The 21,663-nt window shown below is 42.9% G+C and overlaps 1 protein-coding gene across 1 annotated transcript; it reads right to left on the bottom strand.

The window, feature by feature from the left end:
* Nucleotides 1–19,241: 19,241 nt before the first annotated feature.
* On the bottom strand, nt 19,242–21,456 carry LOC135525094 (5-hydroxytryptamine receptor 7-like). The gene is made up of 2 exons (XM_064952847.1): nt 20,924–21,456; nt 19,242–20,049 (listed from the first exon to the last, which is right to left on the bottom strand). The coding sequence occupies exons 1-2, from the start codon at nt 21,454–21,456 to the stop codon at nt 19,242–19,244; spliced, it is 1,341 nt and encodes a 446-aa protein (XP_064808919.1).
* Between the last annotated feature and the right edge of the window lie 207 nt (nt 21,457–21,663).

The raw sequence follows: 21,663 nt of genomic DNA, 5'->3' as shown, positions 1-21,663 counted from the left end.
TATGTAGTGTTGTGGTGTCTCTTGTCGTGGTGTGTTTTATCCTATATTTTTATTTTTTAAATCCCAGCCCCCGTACCTGCAGGAGGCCTTTTGCCTTTTGGGAGGCCGTCATTGTAAATTTGTACAAATTTGTTCTTAACTGATTTACCTAGTTAAGTTATGGTTAAATTAAAAATAAATTAAAAACATTGTTTTGAGAACGTTAAGAAAACGTTCTAATAAAAACCACAAGTAAACTTTAACATTCAGAGAACATCTACAGAATGTTATTTAAAAACATTCTCAGCACGCCAACAAAACTCTTCTCTATCTTGTTTGGTGTCTTCGGTTGTCTTGGCAGAGCCACTAATTGGTTAATTAATGAATTACACACCTGATCTTAATGAGTGTTTGTTTACTTTGAAATGGGGTCTGTTTGAATAGACTAAAATCAACAGTTTTGTATGAGTTTTAAAAAAACCTGGCAATGCTAGTTCCATCCTGGTGGTGCAGTGGACTCCATTCCAGGGATAGAGAACAGAAGATCATAGGTTTGAATCTCACTGACGCTGTGCCACAATAAAAGACAAATGTGAGAAATGTTCTCAGAACCTCCCTGAAACCAAAAAAAATGAACTTTCCCAGAACAGTCAATATTTTCTCTTCCGTTCTCAGAACCTTTAAAAAAAACATTCGGTTTTACTGGTCAGGAAAGTTATGTCTTCGTTCCCAGAACCAATGGGAAACCAAAAACTTACGTTCCCACAACTTCGAAGGAACCAAATGTGCTAGCTGGGTGTAGATCAGCAGTGTAGCTGTAGGCCAAGGTTAGCAGGGAGCTACGCAACTCAAATGAGTACAGCTGCGGGCTAATTTCACTGTCTCGTGAAAAAAGAAAGAGACCAAGCCAATTCTCCGAGGAGAACCATGCATTTGTCTACCAGCTGGCCACAACTGGGCTTCAGTTCTACCACCACAACGAGGCAATTACTATTTTACTGTTATAAACACAATGATGCAATTACTGTTTTACTGTTTTTAAAGGGGATTTAAACCAACATGGCAGCAAACCAACAAAAACACTTTTCCTCCAGCCCAATGAAAAGACATGTTAATGACTCTGTGTTTGTGTGACAGCTAAACTCAATGCTGTTTCTCAGGCCGACTGAGACCCGTTTTAGGGTGTGGGATTTTAAAAAAAGAAAATAATTTATTTGGGTCAAAAACTAGATGTACAATATATTCCCAGAGGATCGCACTTAAAGTATTAATTCATTAAAACTCTTGTTTCCAAAGTGGTCCTCAATCAATGGTAAAAAAACAAACATTTAGCGATCAAAAGACAAGACAAAATTACAAAACAACCACGTTATAATTCATATTGACATACTAGAAAAACTATACAGCTGATGAATCTGTTGAATAATAATACACAGATACAACCCAGCAAGCAGATAACATTCTGAGAACCATTTAGTTTCTTCGAGCTTGGTGAGAGTGTGGTTGTCCTATGGTTATTATGTATACAACCTTCCGACAACGTTATGAGGACTTTGTTTCTTTGGTGGGAATTTCAGTACTTACGCATTACATTTCCTACAGCTTTCGTCATTGTTCTCCTTCAAGTAATGTTCTCAAATTGTTCCTGAGAACGTTAACAATTTCAGTACTTCAACATAAAGTTTGCTACAGGTTTACTCATGGTTCTATTTAAAGTCATGTTCAGAGAACGTTAAGAAAACTTTCCATTAAAACCACAGAAAACATTTGTAATGTTTGAAGGATGTTCTAAGAATGTTCTATAAAAACATGTACGTTCCGTTCTCAGCGCCAACAGAACTTTTTTCTTCTTAAGTGTGTTCAGGTGGGTTGGCCACACCCACTAATTGGCCACACCCGATTTTAATGAGCGCTTGTTTCCTTTGAAATAGGGTCTGTTTGAATTAACAGCTTTGTATGAGTTTTTAAAAAACATGTCATGCTAGCTCCATCCTGGTGTGTAGTGGACTAATTCCATGGACAGAGAACAGAAGATCATCGATTCAAATCTCACGGACTTTGTGACAAATTAAAAAATGTGTTCGCACGATTTAATGCGTATCTGATTTGGAGATCAAATCAATTGAATTAAGCTAGCAGTGTTATTAAAAGTCTTAATTAAATAACAATTTGACATGTTTCAATATCTTCAAATAACCTATAATATCTATTATCAGAATGTGAATAAAACCACCAAGGATTGCATTCAAAGAACCAATAGTAAAACATTCTCAAGTCCTGAGAGTCCTTTAACCGAAGGCACTTTTGATTTCCAGCAAAATGCTTAAAAAAATTCATCTTAAAAACATCTTAAAAGAAAGGCATTTAAAAATGCCTTCCTCACCATCTTAAATAAGCATGCACCATTCAATAAATTTAGAACCAGGAACCAACACCTGTGGCGTTCTGCAATAGCATCGAACAGCCCCTGTGATATGCAACTTTTAAGGGAAGTTAGAAACCAATATACACAAGCAGTTAGAAAAGCCAAGGCTAGCTTTTTCAAGCAGAAATTTGCTTCCTGCAACACTGTAAAGTCCATGGAGAATAAGAGCACCTCCTCCCAGCTGCTCACTGCACTGAGGATAGGAAACTCTGTCACCACTGATAATTCCACTATAATTGAGAATTTCAATAAGCATTTTTCCACGGCTGGCCATGCTTTCCACCTGGCTACCCCTACCCCGGTCAACAGCACTGCACCCCCCACAGCAACTCGCACAAGCCTTCACCATGTCTCCTTCTCCCAAATCAAGTCAGCTGATGTTCTGAAAGAGCTGCAAAATATGGACCCCTACAAATCAGCTGGGCTAGACAATCTGGACCCTTTCTTTCTAAAATTATCTGCAGAAATGATTGCCAACATTATTACTAGCCTGTTCAACCTCTCTTTCGTGTCATCTGAGATTCCCAAAGATTGGAAAGCATCTGCGGTCATCCCCCTCTTCAAAGGGGGGGACACTCTTGACCCAAACTGCTACAGACCTAAATCTATCCTACCCTGCCTTTCTACGGTCTTCGAAAGATAAGTTAACAAACAGATTACCGACCATTTTGAATCCCACCGTACCTTCTCCGCTATGCAATCTGGTTTCAGATCTGGTCATGGGTGCACCTCAGCCACGCTCAAGGTCCTAAACAATATCTTAACCGCCATCGATAAGAAACATTACTGTGCAGCCATATTCATTGATCTGGCCAAGGCTTTCGACTCTGTCAATCACCACATCCTCATCGGCAGACTCAACAGCCTTGGTTTCTCAAATGATTGCCTTGCCTGGTTCACCAACTACTTCTCTGATAGAGTTCAGTGTGTCAAATCGGAGGGTCTGTTGTCTGGTCCTCTGGCAGTCTCTATGGGGGTGCCACAGGGTTCAATTCTCAGGCCGACTCTCTTCTCTGTATACATCAATGATGTTGCTCTTGCTGCTGGTGATTCTCTGATCCACCTCCATGCAGATGACACCATTCTGTATACTTCTGGCCTTTCTTTGGACACTGTGTTAACTAACCTCCAGATGAGTTTCAATGCCATACAACTCTCCTTCCGTGGCCTCCAACTGCTATTAAATACAAGTAAAACTAAATTCATGCTCTTCAACCGATCGCTGCCTGCACCTGCCCGCCCGTTCAGCATCACTACTCTGGACGGTTCTGACTTAGAATATGTGGACAACTACAAATACCTAGGTGTCTGGTTAGACTGTAAACTCTCCTTCCAGACTCACATCAAACATCTCCAATCCAAAGTTAAATCTAGAATCGGCTTCCTATTTCGCAACAAAGCATCCTTCACTCATGCTGCCAAACATACCCTCGTAAAACTGACCATCCTAACAATCCTCGACTTCGGCGATGTCATTTACAAAATAGCCTCCAATACCCTACTCAATAAATTGATGCAGTCTATCACAGTGCCATCCGTTTTTGTCACCAAAGCCCCATATACTACCCATCACTGCGACCTGTACGCTCTCGTTGGCAGGCCCTCGCTTCATACTCGTCTCCAAACCCACTGGCTCCAGGTCATCTACAAGACCCTGCTAGGTAAAGTCCCCCCTTATCTCAGCTCGCTGGTCACCATAGCAGCACCCACTCGCAGCACGCGCTCCAGTAGGTATATCTTACTGGTCACCCCCAAAGCCAATTCCTCCTTTGGCCGCCACTCCTTCCAGTTCTCTGCTGCCAATGACTGGAAGAACTACAAAAATCTCTGAAACTGGAAACACTTATCTCCCTCACTAGCTTTAAGCACCAGCTGTCAGAGCAGCTCACAGATTACTGCACCTGTACATAGCCCATCTATAAATAGCCCAAACAACTACCTCTTCCCCTACTGAATGTAGTTATTTATTTATTTTGCTCCTTTGCACTCCAATATTTCTACTTTACACATTCTTCCATTGCAAATCTACCATTCCAGTGTTTTACTTGCTATATTGTATTTACTTTGCCACCATGGCCTTTTTTTTGCCTTTACCTCCCTTATCTCACCTCATTTGCTCGCATTTTATATAGACTTATTTTTCTACTGTATTATTGACTGTATGTTTGATTTACTCCATGTGTAACTCTGTGTTGTTGTATGTGTCGCACTGCTTTACTTTATCTTTGCCAGGTCGCAGTTGTAAATGAGAACTTGTTCTCAACTAGCCTACCTGGTTAAATAAAGGTGAAATAGAAACAATTAATAAAATTTAAAAAATGGGAAGCCAAAAAAACATACTTTCCACAACTTCCTAGGAACCAAATGTGTTAGCTGGGAATACACTCAGCAGTCTGGGTTGTAAATGTGACTTATTGGGGATAACACTGCAGGGAGGAACATTCACAATGTGGCTTATCAGTGTCCCCAGGTCGCCTGTGTTGATCGTCTTACAATTCCTCTCTGTTGGAAAACTGAATACCATAGTTCCACTGGCACTTGAATAAATGTGCCTACATTTTCCTGACACACGTCATAGGGAGGTACAGAGAAGATAAACCTTTGAGTTAAGGTACAATGGGGAATTTGAACAATGGCTCAATTTAATGAAGACCTACTGTATATCAGATAAGTTGCTATTTCCTCGATAATGGAGGCTGCTTTTTGAGCCTTTGTGATTTACATTTTTTATGAGGAGCTGACGCCATGATTTCAGCTTATCTTCCTTGGGTCCAACAGAGAACTAAAAATGACATTACACACAATTACAATTTATCTTTTGTAATGGATTACATTTAACAAATAGACAGTCGATCAATGGCAAAAGAGTGTGAAGTAATGGAAAGTTAGCCTGAGAGTTGTCTCTTCAGCTATCAGTCACTTGTTACTCTTAATCCACATTGTTGACACCAGACTCATAACTCTTCCCTTACTGAACTCCCACTATTGCGGTTGTAGTTTGCACATTGGGAATAAGAATCATTAGTGTCAACAATTGGTAGAAAATATAAAACTAATAGCTTGATGAGTTGTTTTTGTTGATCCAGCTTTGCTAACTTTTTGGCACTCGGAATGAGGTAAATTGCGCAAAGGGATTTTTTTGTTTGTTATTGCTGAACCTCCCCTTCATTTGCCATGCTCTACAGAGCATGAATGAGGATAAATATTCGATACAGACCAGTAAAAGGCTATTTATGGCCCTTTATATTGTATTTTCTTAAGGTCAAACAATAAAAAGCTCATATGGAATTCTAGTTCTAAGGGGGAAGGGCTTCAGGAGCAGACAGGAAGAGAGGCGGGGTTGGACTGCTCCATGGAAACCAAGCAACCATGGCAACAGAAGTTTGCTCGAAAGGCACTGCGATATTACAAACTTCAATTAAACTCGGTTCACTTTTGAAGTGTGATGGTTTTTACTACGCTATTGCCTCAGCTCCCTTAGCAAAGGCAACAAATCCACCCAAACCAACCCTCAAAGCAGGCTTTGATCAACAACGGCAAGGACAAACTACTACATGTTTGAAAGACAAAATGAAGACACCTTGAATACTGTGTACTGTATGTTTCATTTAATGAATATAATAGTGGCTCTTTGAGTGCTGACAAGGACAGGTCCATAATTCTAAAAGGTGTTTTTCAGGTGTTTAAATCATTATCTTCCAGACAGCGACAGCATTCATCATGCTGTGAAGACTGGAAATGTAATTCTGCACAAGAATCCATAAAATATCACTTTATTGCTAAATTATTTCAAAGAAATAACCTTATTATAAATCATCTTGGAACATTGTGCTATTGCAGTCACATCCCCCCTTCTGACATCTTGGAGAGAAAATAGCCTATTATTGTGCAACACTTCAACACTTAGCAAACCCACCAACAATTAGCAACCCCACTTAGCAATCCAATAACAATTAGCAAACCCACCAACACTTAGCAATCCAATAACAATTAGCAAACCCACCAACACTTAGCAATCCAATAACAATTAGCAAACCCACCAACACTTAGCAATCCAATAACAATTAGCAAACCCACCAACACTTAGCAATCCAATAACAATTAGCAAACCCACCAACACTTAGCAATCCAATAACAATTAGCAAACCTACCAACACTTAGCAAACCAATAACAATTAGCAAACCCACCAACACTTAGCAAACCAATAACAATTAGCAAACCCACCAACACTTAGCAATCCAATAACAATTAGCAAACCCACCAACACTTAGCAAACCAATAACAATTAGCAAACCCACCAACACTTAGCAATCCAACAACAATTAGCAAACCCACCAACACTTAGCAAACCCACTTAGCAAATACACCGACACTTAGTAAACCCACCACACTTAGCAAACTCACTTAGCAAATCCAACAACATTTGGCAAATCAACTTAGCAAATCAACTTAGCAAATCCACCAACTCTTTGCACACCCACTTAGCAAACCCACCAACACTTAGCAAACCCACCAACATGCAAAAGTAACAAAAATAAGAATCAACAAAGGGTTGTATTGGGTACATATAAAATATAAATGAAATAATTATCTATTTTTATTTTATTTCTTCAGTTTGATCAGCTTATATTCATAGCTATCAGTTTTTACCTAAGCATACACAAATCAATGTAGTCTCAGGGCAATTTGTATTATTCTGTACAAAAATCTGTGACACTCCATTTAGTTTGAGATGTTATGTTACTTTAGGTTACATTACGAATGGAATAGCGGTCGTACAATATAAAATTAATTAGAGGACCTATAGTATCATACGTCTTACCCAATCGTACAATAGCATACGAATTGGAAGATGTAATTCATCATATGTCTTGGAGGATGTATAGTATTGCATGTCTTTATTTGAGACCAGGTTGCTTGTTGCGCTGTAACAACAAAGGATAATTACTGGGAGAATTGATGAACAAATGATAAAGGTCAGGAGAAATAAAATGCCAAAAGTTAGGTGAATTTATGTAGCAGCAATGTTATAGCAGCAATGTTCCAACATCTAGTGGAAAGCCTTCCCAGAAGAGTGGAGGCTGTTATGGCAGCAATGTTCCAACATCTAGTGGAAAGCCTTCCCAGAAGAGTGGAGGCTGTTATGGCAGCAAAAGGGGAGGGACCAGCTCCATATTAAAGTCCATGATTTTGGAATGAGATGTTTGGACGATCAGTTATCCACATACTTTTGGTCATGTAGTGTACCTCGTGTTTGACCATCCTCAAAAGGTGCCACACATTTAAACAGAATTTGATATCCTCAATTGCCATCAGCTTTTGATATATGGAGATTGGATTTTGGAAGTAGATTTGAACTTATCTCGATGTGGTTTAGGAGTGCTGAGATCAGCTTCTTCTCCTCCACTATTCATGCAAGCCAAGTGGAGAGAGGAGGGAGGGAGTCAATTGATGGAAAAATCTAACAGCTCAATAAAGCTGTCAGTAGTGGAACTAAATGTACACATTGTCATGGTGTCCACGTTCCCCCATTTACATTTACATTACATTTAAGTCATTTAGCAGACGCTCTTATCCAGAGCGACTTACAAATTGGTGAATTCACCTTCTGACATCCAGTGGAACAGCCACTTTACAATAGTGCATCTAAATCATTTAAGGGGGGGTGTGAGAAATATTACTTTATCCTATCCTAGGTATTCCTTGAAGAGGTGGGGTTTCAGGTGTCTCCGGAAGGTGGTGATTGACTCCGCTGTCCTGGCGTCGTGCCCCCAGACAGATAGAGAAAGGGAGCTGGGGATCACATTTGAATGTCCCAGACAGATAGAGAAAGGGAGCTGGGGAACACATTTGAATGTCCCAGACAGATAGAGAAAGGGAGCTGCGGAACACATTTGAATGTCCCAGACAGATAGAGAAAGGGAGCTGGGGATCACATTTGAATGTCCCAGACAGAGAGAGAAAGGGAGCAGGGGAACACATTTGAATGTCCCAGACAGATAGAGAAAGGGAGCTGGGGAACACATTTGAATGTCCCAGACAGAGAGAGAAAGGGAGCTGGGGAACACATTTGAATGTCCCAGACAGAGATAGAAAGGGAGCTGGGGAACACATTTGAATGTCCCAGACAGAGAGAGAAAGGGAGCTGGGGAACACATTTGAATGTCCCAGACAGAGAGAGGGAAAGGTCCCAGACAGCTGGGGAACACATTTGAATGTCCCAGACAGAGAGAGAAAGGGAGCTGCGGAACACATTTGAATGTCCCAGACAGAGAGAGAAAGGGAGCAGGGGAACACATTTGAATGTCCCAGACAGAGAGAGAAAGGGAGCAGGGGAACACATTTGAATGTCCCAGACAGAGAGAGAAAGAGAAACACATTTGGATGTCCCAGACAGAGGGAACACATTTGAATGTCCCAGACAGAGAGAGAAAGGGAGCAGGGGAACACATTTGAATGTCCCAGACAGAGAGAGAAAGGGAGCAGGGGAACACATTTGAATGTCCCAGACAGAGAGAGAAAGGGAGCTACGGAACACATTTGAATGTCCCAGACAGAGAGAGAAAGGGAGCTACGGAACACATTTGAATGTCCCAGACAGAGAGAGAAAGGGAGCTGGGGAACACATTTGAATGTCCCAGACAGAGAGAGAAAGGGAGCTGCGGAACACATTTGAATGTCCCAGACAGAGAGAGAAAGGGAGCAGGGGAACACATTTGAATGTCCCAGACAGAGAGAGAAAGGGAGCTGCGGAACACATTTGAATGTCCCAGACAGAAACTTCACATTTGAATGTCCCAGACAGAGAGAGAAAGGGAGCTCATGTTTGAATGTCCCAGACAGAAGATAAGGGAGCAGGGGAACACATTTGAATTAAATGAAAACATTTTGTCCCAGACAGAGAGAGAAAGGGAGCAGGGAACACATTTGAATGTCTGACAGTTAGTCATCCCCAGAGGTGCTAAACACATTTGGATGTTTTTTTAACACATTTGGATGTTCCAGACAGAGATGGAGTTGAATGTCCCAGACAAAGAGAAAGATCACATTTGAATGTCCCAGACAGAGATAGAAAGGGAGCAGGGGAACACATTTGAATGTCCCAGACAGAGAGAGAAAGGGAGCTACGGAACACATTTGGATGTCCCAGACAGAGATAGTCCTTTGGATGTCCCAGACATCACATTTGAATGTCCCAGACATGGTCCTCTACACCAAAAAGGCAACAGTACAGGTAGGGAGATCAGGCAATAGATAACAGGGAATCCGATAGGCTAAAGTACTGGGGCGGCAGGGTAGCCTAGTGGTTAGACAGAGAGAGAAAGGAGCTGTTGGACTAGGATGTCCCAGACAGAGAGAAGCTGTGGAACACATTTGGATGCTTTAAGTTTAAACTGACAATGTACAAATCATCACCTTCATGTTTCCATGATACCCCAATTAAATGAAAACAGGCAGTTAACCCACTGTTCATTTCATGGCACTCAGTGGAGTTGAAAATAAGAATTTGTTTTTAACTGACTTTCCTGGTTAAATAAAGGTTAAAAAAAAGTACAGGGAGAGAAAAGGTGTCGTTAGTTTTTGCCTGCCTCACTATCATACACAGGGGTATTAATGTGGAGACAATCACAAAGACTGGTGAGACAGATCAGGGTGTGACATCAGTATTCAGACCCTTTACTCGGTACTTTGTTGAAGCACCTTTGGTAGCGATTACAGCCTCTAGTCTTCTTGGGTATGACGCTACAAGCGTGGCACACCTGTATTTGGGGAGTTTCTCCCATTCTTCTCTGCAGATCCTCTGTCAGGTTGAATGGGGAGCGTCGCTGTACAGCTATTTTCAGAGATTTTCGATCAGGTTCAAGTCCAGGCTCTGGCTGGGACACTCAAGGATATTCCACTCCTGCATTGTCTTGGCAGTGTGCTTAGGGCTATTTTCCTATTGGAAGGTAAATATTTGCCCCAGTCTGAGGTCCTGAGTGCTCTGGAGCAGGTTTTCATCAAGGATCTCTCTGTACTTTGCTCCGTTCATCTTTCCTTCAATCCTGACTAGTCTCCCAGTCCCTGCCACTGAAAAACATCCCCACAGCATTGATGCTGCCACCATCATGCTTCACTGTAGGGATCGTGTAAGGTTTCCTACAGACGTGACGCTTGGAATTCAGTTTAAAGAGTTCAATCTTGGTTTTGGAATCTTGGAATCTTGTTTCTCATGGTCTCAGTCTTTAGAAGCCTTTTGGCAAACTCCAAGTGGGCTGTCATGTGCCTTTTACTGAGGAGTGGCGTCCGTCTGGCCACTCTACCATAAAAGCCTGATTGATGGAGTGCTGGAAGGTTCTCCCATCTCCACAGAGAAACTCTGGAGCTCTGTCAAAGTGACCATTGGGTTCTTGGTCACCTCCCTGACCCAGGCCCTTCTCCCCTTGCTCAGTTTGGCCGGGCGGCCAGCTCTAGGAAGGGTCTTGGTGGTTCTAAACTTCTTCCATTTGAGTTTGATGGAGGCCACTGTGTTCTTGGGGACCTTCGATGCGGCAGACATTTTTTGGTACCCTTCCCTTCTCCAGATCTATGCCTTGACAGAATCCTGTCTCAGAGCTCTACAGAGAATTCCTTTGATCTCATGGCTTGGTTTTTGCTCTGACATGCACTGTCAACTGTGGGACCTTTATATAGACAGGTGTGTGTCTTTCCAAATCATGTCCAATCCATTGAATATACCACAGGTGTGTGCCTTTCCATAATTATATTAAAACAAACCTGTCTGGGGACCATTCCAAATGTTCTGGACACGTCATTGAGTATATTTAACTGGTAGAGAGGATGTGTTATGAATAGGAAATAACCCAGAGGACCTCGTGTCACGTTCTGACCTTAGTCCCTTTATTATGTCTTTGTGTTAGTTTGGTCAGGGGTCGTGAGTTGGGATGGGTAGTCTATGTTCTTTTTTTTCCTATGTTTGTATTTCTGTGTTTGACCTGGTTCTCAATCAGAGGCAGCTGTCGATCGTCGTCTCTGATTGAGAAACATACCTAGGTAACCTGTTTCGCCCTGTGTTTTTTGGGACATTGTATTTTTGGTGTCATTTTTGGTGCACTCCTCCCTTTTGGAGCTGTCTGCTCCTGATTCTTACCTCACACACCCTCGTGACACCTCTAGTGATAATATATCTAAATCTCTAAATCTACGTGGTAGTTACCCCAGCCCTGGGTTTGTCACATTCTGTCGCAGTAATTAATAAAAATAAATGTGTGTTTTTACCATTGGTCCAGTGACCAATCAGGGCAGACACTTGGACATCTGGCCACTCAACAGGAGTGTGTGTGTGTGTGTGTGTGTGTGTGTGTGTGTGTGTGTGTGTGTGTGTGTGTGTGTGTGTGTGTGTGTGTGTGTGTGTGTGTGCGTGTGTGTGTGTTGGTGTGTGTGTGTGCATCAGCATGCCTGCGTGTGTTTGGCGCTGCCGGGGATAGCCTGGATTGGTTCGGGTGTTACATGATGCATAAGAAATGTGTTTAATTGTGGAATACAAGTGTAGAACACTACGCACCAGAAGATTCATACAGCTCAGGGCATGTTAAGTATAACTGTGTCCTTAAGGTGGCGGATCACACAAGTCTTTCAGAATAACATGCTAATGAGTTGAGAGAACACAAGAAAACTGGAGACTTTTCCTCAAAGAAAATTGAGGAAAGATTCAAACAGGAAATACCTTCTTTTATATACATTCACCCTAACTGTGGTGAGGTTTCCCCAAGGGTATGAGCGTTTTTGGACAGACAATTTATAATAGATTTATAATTTATAATCGGTCTCGTAGATCGATGCGTTGCACACTTTTTGCTTATAATAAATCCCTCACGCATAAACTTGAATGTATTGTAATGTTTTTAAAACTGTATAACTGCCTTACGTTTGCTGGACCCCAGGAAGAGTAGCTGCTACCTTGGCAGGAACTAATGGGGATCCATAATAAACCACAGGAAGAGTAGCTGCTGCCTTGACAGGAACTAATGGGGATCCATAATAAACCCCAGGAAGAGTAGCTGCTGCCTTGGCAAGGAACTAATGGGGATCCATAATAAACCCCAGGAATGGTAGCTGCTGCCTTGGCAGGAACTAATGGGGATCCATAATAAACCCCAGGAATGGTAGCTGCTGCCTTGGCAGGAACTAATGGGGATCCATAATAAACCCCAGGAAGAGTAGCTGCTGCCTTGGCAAGGAACTAATGGGGATCCATAATAAACCCCAGGAAGAGTAGCTGCTGCCTTGGCAAGGAACTAATGGGGATCCATAATAAACCCCAGGAAGAGTAGCTGCTGCCTTGGCAGGAACTAATGGGGATCCATAATAAACCCCAGGAAGAGTAGCTGCTGCCTTGGCAGGAACTAATGGGGATCCATAATAAACCCCAGGAAGAGTAGCTGCTGCCTTGGCAGGAACTAATGGGGATCCATAATAAACCACAGGAAGAGTAGCTGCTGCCTTGGCAAGGAACTAATGGGGATCCATAATAAACCCCAGGAAGAGTAGCTGCTGCCTTGGCAGGAACTAATGGGGATCCATAATAAACCCCAGGAAGAGTAGCTGCTGCCTTGGCAGGAACTAATGGGGATCCATAATAAACCACAGGAAGAGTAGCTGCTGCCTTGGCAAGGAACTAATGGGGATCCATAATAAACCCCAGGAAGAGTAGCTGCTGCCTTGGCAGGAACTAATGGGGATCCATAATAAACCCCAGGAAGAGTAGCTGCTGCCTTGGCAGGAACTAATGGGGATCCATAATAAACCCCAGGGAGAGTAACTGCTGCCTTGGCAGGAACTAATGGGGATCCATAATAAACCCCAGGGAGAGTAGCTGCTGCCTTGGCAAGGAACTAATGGGGATCCATAATAAACCCCAGGAAGAGTAGCTGCTGCCTTGGCAGGAACTAATGGGGATCCATAATAAACCCCAGGAAGAGTAGCTGCTGCCTTGGCAGGAACTAATGGGGAACCATAATAAATCGTAGGAAGAGTAGCTGCTGTCTTGGCAGGAACTAATGGGGAACCATAATAAATCGTAGGAAGAGTAGCTGCTGCCTTGGCGGGAACTAATGGGGATCCATAATAAACCCCAGGAAGAGTAGCTGCTGCCTTGGCAGGAACTAATGGGGATCCATAATAAACCCCAGGAATGGTAGCTGCTGCCTTGGCAGGAACTAATGGGGATCCATAATAAACCACAGGAAGAGTAGCTGCTGCCTTGGCAGGAACTAATGGGGATCCATAATAAACCCCAGGAAGAGTAGCTGCTGCCTTGGCAGGAACTAATGGGGATCCATAATAAACCCCAGGAAGAGTAGCTGCTGCCTTGGCAGGAACTAATGGGGATCCATAATAAACCCCAGGAAGAGTAGCTGCTGCCTTGGCGGGAACTAATGGGGATCCATAATAAACCCCAGGAAGAGTAGCTGCTGCCTTGGCAGGAACTAATGGGGATCCATAATAAACACCAGGAAGAGTAGCTGCTGCCTTGGCAGGAACTAATGGGGATCCATAATAAACCCCAGGAAGAGTAGCTGCTGCCTTGGCAGGAACTAATGGGGATCCATAATAAACACCAGGAAGAGTAGCTGCTGCCTTGACAGGAACTAATGGGGATCCATAATAAACCACAGGAAGAGTAGCTGCTGCCTTGGCAGGAACTAATGGGGATCCATAATAAACCCCAGGAAGAGTAGCTGCTGCCTTGGCGGGAACTAATGGGGATCCATAATAAACCACAGGAAGAGTAGCTGCTGCAGGAACTAATGGGGATCCATAATAAACCCCAGGAAGAGTAGCTGCTGCCTTGGCGGGAACTACTGGGGATCCATAATAAACCGATCTCTCCTGCTGCGCTGCGATGTCAGGATTCCAGGCGTATGAGGGGGTTGAGACAGGAGTTGATGGACTGTCACGTTCTGACCTTTATTTCCTTTTTGTTGTCATTATTTAGTATGGTCAGGGCGTGAGATAGGGGTGGGCAGTCTATGTTTGTTTTTCTATGATTTTGGGATTTCTATTTTTCGGCCGAGTATGGTTCTCAATCAGAGGCAGGTGTCATTAGTTGTCTCTGATTGAGAATCATACTTAGGTAGCCTGGGTTTCACTGTTTGTTTGTGGGTGATTGTCTATGTTAGTTGCTTGTGTCAGCACAGTTCTCATTATAGCGTCACGGTCGTTATTTGTTTATTGTTTTTGTACAGTTTACTTCGTGTTTTTCGTCATCTATTAAATGATGCATTCACACCACGCTGCGCTTTGGTCCGCTTCTTACCACGATCGTGACATGGACAGTCAGAAGAGCAAATGAAATGGTATGAGGGACATCCCAGCTTCAAGTGGTGTCAGATTTCACATCCTGCTTCACACAGGCAGAAGAGACACAATCAGCCATTTTGATCTATTGATCCACAGATCGATTTTTACAAGTAAAAAGGTTAAAATGACCACGCAGGTCCCCAAAACAAGGAAACTTTACATCTAAGAATGAACAGATGAATAAACATTATGCCTGTTTTATTAACCTTAGGGTTCTATTCAATCTTTATTGCAGAAGTTCAGCTGTACAACGTGATTGAAATGTAAAAGCACTGTTCCCGTGTTAGAGGAGAATGCGCTGCGGCAAATGTCAACTCAACCTGTGTCATTTACTTTTCAGAGCAGATACGGATGAGAATCGATGCATCAGTTCAGTAATATCTCTCAAATATCTCTTAACGAATTCATTTGCAAAGTCTTTGAGAAGAAACAGCAAAAAAAAAAAGATTATTCAAAAATGATCTTGAAAGCCCTTTCATATGTAAATTACCCCCCCCCCCCTCCCAAACAAAAATACAAATAAATGATCTACTGGAAAAGGTGAACGTGTAAAACAACAGCATCATATCTGCTAGTTTGATGACTTGATCATGTAAAAGGGTCATGTGACAGAGCTCAAAAACACCAAAACATTTGGATTTGTTTTCCTTTAAGTTTTATTTTACCAGGCAGGTCAATTACGGAAAAATAAACATCTTATTTACAATGATGGCCTGGCAAGAATAAATAAAAAGGCCTACATTTAATAGGACAATAAATGAATAGGCCTAAGTTTAATAGGACAATAAATGAATAGGCCTAAGTTTAATAGGACAATAAATGAATAGGCCTAAGTTTAATAGGACAATAAATGAATAGGTCTACATTTAAATAGGACAATAAATGAATAGGCCTAAGTTTAATAGGACAATAAATGAATAGGCCTAATCATCACTGAGCCACCATTTTCTTTCAGGCCCCATGTCTATGATCTGTACTGAGAGAAGGGCTCTTAGAGTAGGTCTATTTCTTTCACGTAAGGCCTTTTCAGGGAATTGCTTTAACAAAAGCCTCCATTTTATCTGCTAAGTGCACTACCACGTTGACTGAATACTGAATTCTGTGAGTGGTCAAGTCCAGAAATATGAACGTAGAGATGAATCATACCCACTGCAACATCAATGCACTTGCCTCCTCATTATATTTTCATTGTAGCTTAAAGATACAGGATATAATGGCCCATAGCTTTCTACACTAAAACAAATCCAATATATTTTTTTCACGGTTGGATAATTCTACGTTGTTTCCCTTAGAGACATGGCCATCATAAACGTTGCTAAGTGGGTGACTTTGGGTACATGTTGGATTTAGACAGGAAATAGATTGTCACCCTAATCCCTTTTTTTCTCCCTCTCCTTCAGCTGTCTTGGTTTTGACTCACAATAAGACATTAAGAGGACTTTGCGACGTGTGACTCAGTGTTGTTCGGTGCGTAGGATTGCCTCACACCCCTCGGTGTTCATGTCCTTCACTGGGCATTGCTTCACGTGTGATAGAACATATGACTGAGCCAATACTCTGCATTTTCACTTTGCTTCACTAAACAATTACGAGCCATCACACAACAAAGGTTTTGCCACACTGAGCAAATTAACTGAGAGAATACTGACAATATAGTAAGGAAAATTAAAAAACAAAACAAATTGTGACTTAACTGTAAACATATGGAAAAACTATTCATAATGCCATCTAAATTAAACAATGTTATTGCCATTTTTATAAAAACCGAGAAAGGTTCACAGAATACCCGCAGATTCTATTTACACGTTGAGTCTTTATGACATCACAATCAAAATCATGCAATTCCGTTAAATCCTTAATGATGTCACTCTCATAAAAAAAACAACAAATGAAATAATGATTTGTCAATCACATTTATATATGTACGTGACGTCATTCAACAAACATACATTCAACGTAAATAAACAGACATTGGGAAGAAGAAGAAAAATAATAATATTTGATGCAATTGAAAGGGCATACTCACAGGAAGTCAAATGCCACGTGTAGGTTGTATTGTCCATTGGGCACGTCCAACATGTCACAATGAAACATTTGCATTTAAGAGTCTGCAATTACACATAACCATGGAACAACGTCAACAGACCATGGTTGATTTTTGACAAAGTCACAACATTGTTGCCCGTGACGTACAGAACACGTTCAGACGAGTTTTTGTTTACATTTACTTTGTTTACAAACATTGGAGTAAAACAAGTTTATATTTTGGTTCTGATGGGGTACTACAGTTGAACTAAGCTCATTAGGCATGTATAAGTTATATTCTTCAAGAATCAAATGGGTATATACAAAGTTGGAAGCACAGAATTGTCTAGAATGTCATTGTTTGCTGTAGCGTTAGGATTTCCCTTCACTGGAACTAAGGGGCTTGGCCCGAACCATGAAAAACAGCCCCAGATCATTATTCCTCCTCCACCAAACTTTACAGTTGGCACTATGTATTGGGGCAGGGAGCGTTCTCCTGGCATCCGCCAAACCCAGATTTGTCCATCAGACTGCCAGGTGGTGAAGCGTGATTCATCACTCCAGAGAACGTGTTTCCACTGCTCCAGAGTCCAATGGTGGTGAGCTTTATACCGCTTCAGCCAACGCTTGGCATTGCGCATGGTGATCTTAGGCTTGTGTGCCGCTGCTAGGCCATGGAAACCCACGAACGGTTCTTGTGCTGATTACGTTGCTTCCAGAGGCAGTTTGGAACTCTGTAGTGAGGGTTGCAACTGAGGGCAGACGATATTTACGTGCTACGTGCCTCAGCACTGTTCCCGTTCTGTGAGCTCGTGTGGCCTACCACTTCGCGGCTGAGCCGTTGTTGCTCCTAGACATTTCCACTTCACAATAACAGCACTTACAGTTGACGGGCAGCTCTTGCAGGACGAACTGGCTTGTTGGAAAGGTGGCATCTTATGACGGTGCCACATTGAAAGCCACTGAGCTTTTCAGTAAGGCCATTTTAATGACAATGTTTGTCTATGGACATTGCTTGGCTTGGGCTAGATTTTATACACCTGTCAGAAACGGGTGTGGCTGAAATAGCCTAATTTTAAGGGGTGTCCACATACTTTTGTTAATATAGTCAACAACAACAAAATGGATGGATCAGCTGTAGATTGCCCCTTCAAGAAACAGCTAACCATCATGGCTTGTTCTGAGGCATCGTGCTTGTGCAAATGTAGCCATGTGATGTTGTTCCCCTAGATTATGCACCAAATTACCAGATTATGCAACAAGGACCAATTCAAATAGGCCAGGTCAAGAGGGGATGTTAATAATTTGATAATAATAATAATAATTAAGTGTATTGTTTAAATTTAATTACAGCTGCATAGCTAATGTTTTTCTTTGGTGTACAAACACTTTTTCATATCAATATTGTACATACATGTGATTGTAAAAGTTGTGTATATTTTGGTTTGGTCCATCGCGGGTTATCTGTATTTCCGTAACCCCTTATTGCTCTCTTTTGTCTGACCTTCGGCATAGCAAGGTATGTTGTCCTTGGCTCCGAAATTGTTCAATATAAAACCGTGGTAATGTTACACAATGCACTGTTATGCTACCATAAGTTTGTTACAATGTGGATAATATAAAGATTTATGTTAACAAGTATCACAAAGCTCGCTAACTAGGGTATCTATTGTAACTTGTGAGTACTTGGGACAGTGTTTGAGTGAGTGTCCATGTGCTGGCGCAGGTGCCTGAGAGCTAGGACCGCGCCAAGGGTTAACATAATGTGTGTTGTCTCTTCGTGTGCAGGTATGTCTTTATGTTGTCTGAATGATGTACTGTATCATTTTGCTTGTATTGTATGGTATGTATGCTGTGTGCTGTGTGCTGTGTGCTGTGTGCTGTGTGCTGTGTGCTGTGTGCTGTGTGCTGTGTGCTGTGTGCTGTGTGCTGTGTGCTGTGTGCTGTGTGCTGTGTGCTGTGTGCTGTATGCTGTGTGCTGTATGCTGTTGTGCATTGAATGTGTGCAGAACCTGTTATTTCATTTTGCCTGACCTTCGGCTAGCAAGGTGCCTGAGATCCGTAACTGTGCCAAGGGTTAACATAATGTGTGTTGTCTCTTCGTGTGCAGGGCAAATAAAAATAATTCGACTAGCACACCTCCAGTTATGGCAGCGTCCTAATTAAAAGTACACAACGCAGAACGAACCACGCTACACAACCACAGGACAACTGAGAAATGCCCAGGGTAAAAGCACCGTAACGTCACGGACACAAAGCCAATGGACTCAACATTCAGATGGAAGTATAGATCCTTAGTTGTTTCATAAATCAGACCTGACCAATAAGGTCTAGACTGTGTCTGGACGTGCATGATCTTAAGTAGAGGACCAGGCAGGCAGATAACATTGACCTATTGTCATTGAGAGAACGTGGTCGACTCTAGTGCTCAGTGTGGCAGCTCCCACAACAACACTACAGTAACACCATTTAGATAACAGAGTCGGTCTTATCCAACCGTTTGAGGGCTTGTTGCATCCCGACGGCGGACAGCTTGCGGTTGATGTTGCGATAACGACAGCGCAGCAGGTTGCTGTAGGTGGTCCTCAGGTCCCTGTTGAAGAAGGCGTAGATGAAAGGGTTGAGGAGGGAGTTGGCGTAGCCCAGCCACAACAGGGTCCTCTCCACCCACAAGGGCACACAGCTAGGGCAGTCCGCCCTGCAGATGAAAGGTCTGGCCGTGGACAGTAAGAAGAAAGGCATCCAGCAGACACTGAAGGCCCCGACCACGATCCCCAGGGTGGCTGCTGCCTTCTGCTCCCGCTTGAAGATGGACATGTTCCTCCGGTTGCTCCTCATGAGCCGGGAGAATCGCGTGCACCCCTCCACCTCCCTGTGGAGCCTCAGAGCGGCCGACACACAGTCCACGCTGTCCTCTTCCTCCTCCTGTTCCTCCATGGCTTCCTCCTCTCCCCCCCGCGCCTCCTCCTCCCCGACCCGCGGGAAGCCCGTGATGGTGTGCTTGGCGGCGCTGAGCTTGGCGGCGCGGTAGATGCGGTAGTACATAATGAGCATGACAGATACGGGGATGTAGAACGCCACTGAGGTGGAGTAGATGGTGTAACCAAAGTCCTGGCTGATCAGACACACCTTGTTGTCGTTTACGTTCTGGGCCCAGCCGAAGAGGGGGGGCAAGGTGATGGAGGCGGACAGGAGCCACACGGACACCACCATCTTGGCCATGCAACAGCCATTCTGTCTCACAGGGTAGGTCAGAGGCTTGGTTATGCCCAGGTACCTCAAAACGGACAACAAAATAAGCATATAATTAATTAGCTGTAAACAACAAATGAACTGTTTATACATACAGATACACATTACTGCAAATACATTGGGTGAACAGCAAGGAACTTCCAAAGGAAGACAAACACTGGGGAGTAACTCACGCCAAAATAACTATAGCAATTATAATAAGACCCGTATAACAATCTTATTATAATGTAGCCTGTTACTAGGGCTACGCTATAATTTGTTTTAAAAGGAGATTGGATTTCCCGAACTGCTGCAGTAGTTTGTGTGTCGGGGGGCTAGGGTCAGTCTGTTATATCTGGAGTACTTCTCCTGTCCTATCCGGTGTCCTGTGTGAATTCAAGTATACTCTCTCTAATTCTCTCTTTCTCTCTCTCGGAGGACCTGAGCCCTAGGACCATGCCTCAGGACTACCTGGCATGATGACTCCTTGCTCTCCCCAGTCCACCTGGTCGTGGTGCTGCTCCAGTTTCCACTGTTCTGCCTGCGGCTATGGAACCCTGACCTGTTCACCGGACGTGCTACCTGTCCCAGACCTGCTGTTTTCAACTCTCTAGAGACAGCAGGAGCGGTAGAGATACTCTTAATGATCGGCTATGAAAAGCCAACTGACATTTACTCCTGAGGCTATATAAATAAATTTGATTTGAATTTGATTTGATACACCAATTGGTGCCCACATGGGCTTATAAAACACGATTTCATCAAGTACGTGTGCAAAAAACACTAAACAAAAATGTAAGACTCAATTTAACAATTAAATGCATAATTAATCGTCATATTAAAACGGCTTTCACCTTGTCACACTACACAAACAATACGTTTCCTTCTATGCAGGTAATAGGCATTGGAATGACACTTACCTGTCTATGCTAATTACGCACAACGTCATTATGGATGCAGTGCAACACATCACGTCCATGGCAATAAAAACATTGCAGAAGACTTGGCCAAAAACCCATTGCCCCCCAATAAGGTCCGTTATACTGACAAACGGCATAACTGCCAGCGCGATTGAAAGGTCGGCAACAGCCAGAGACACTATCAGATAGTTGGACGGCTGCCGCAACTTTTTCACGAAGCACACCGAAATCACCACCAGCAAGTTCCCGCAGATAGTAAACAGCGTGAGCATGGTGAGAATCCCTCCAATAAATACCTTCTCCACCCTGTCGTAGTTCAGAATTTGCTCCCCACACCGAGTCCCATTCTCCATCAGCAGAGATGAAGACTGCGAAGTGGCGGATACTGCCTCCGCCGCCTCTTGCGCAATCTTCAGCAAGTGTGCAACGAGCGCCTCCGAAATCATATTTGTTGCACCGGGCTCTTTCGCTTTCTCCATCACATAAGATTTCATGTTGCTGTTGTTGAAAGTTCCATCTGCATCCACGAACATGCTGGTTGGTTTTTATCCATGAACTTGCAACCCCGTAAAATGACATAGCCTACAGGCCTACGCACAGATGTGCATGTGTGATGTAAATGACTAATCTGCATCCTACGCGCAGAGCGCACATTCATAGTATTAGGAAACACGCAAATTGCTCTATTCTAAGAACATTATTCATTACGCAAGCATGTATCAAAAACTACCTTAAAATGT

The sequence above is a fragment of the Oncorhynchus masou genome, chromosome 31 (assembly GCF_036934945.1).
Source record: "Oncorhynchus masou masou isolate Uvic2021 chromosome 31, UVic_Omas_1.1, whole genome shotgun sequence".
Classification (NCBI taxonomy): domain Eukaryota; kingdom Metazoa; phylum Chordata; class Actinopteri; order Salmoniformes; family Salmonidae; genus Oncorhynchus; species Oncorhynchus masou.
Note: the sequence above shows the minus strand (reverse complement) of the source record. Positions and strands in the feature narration are given on the sequence as shown.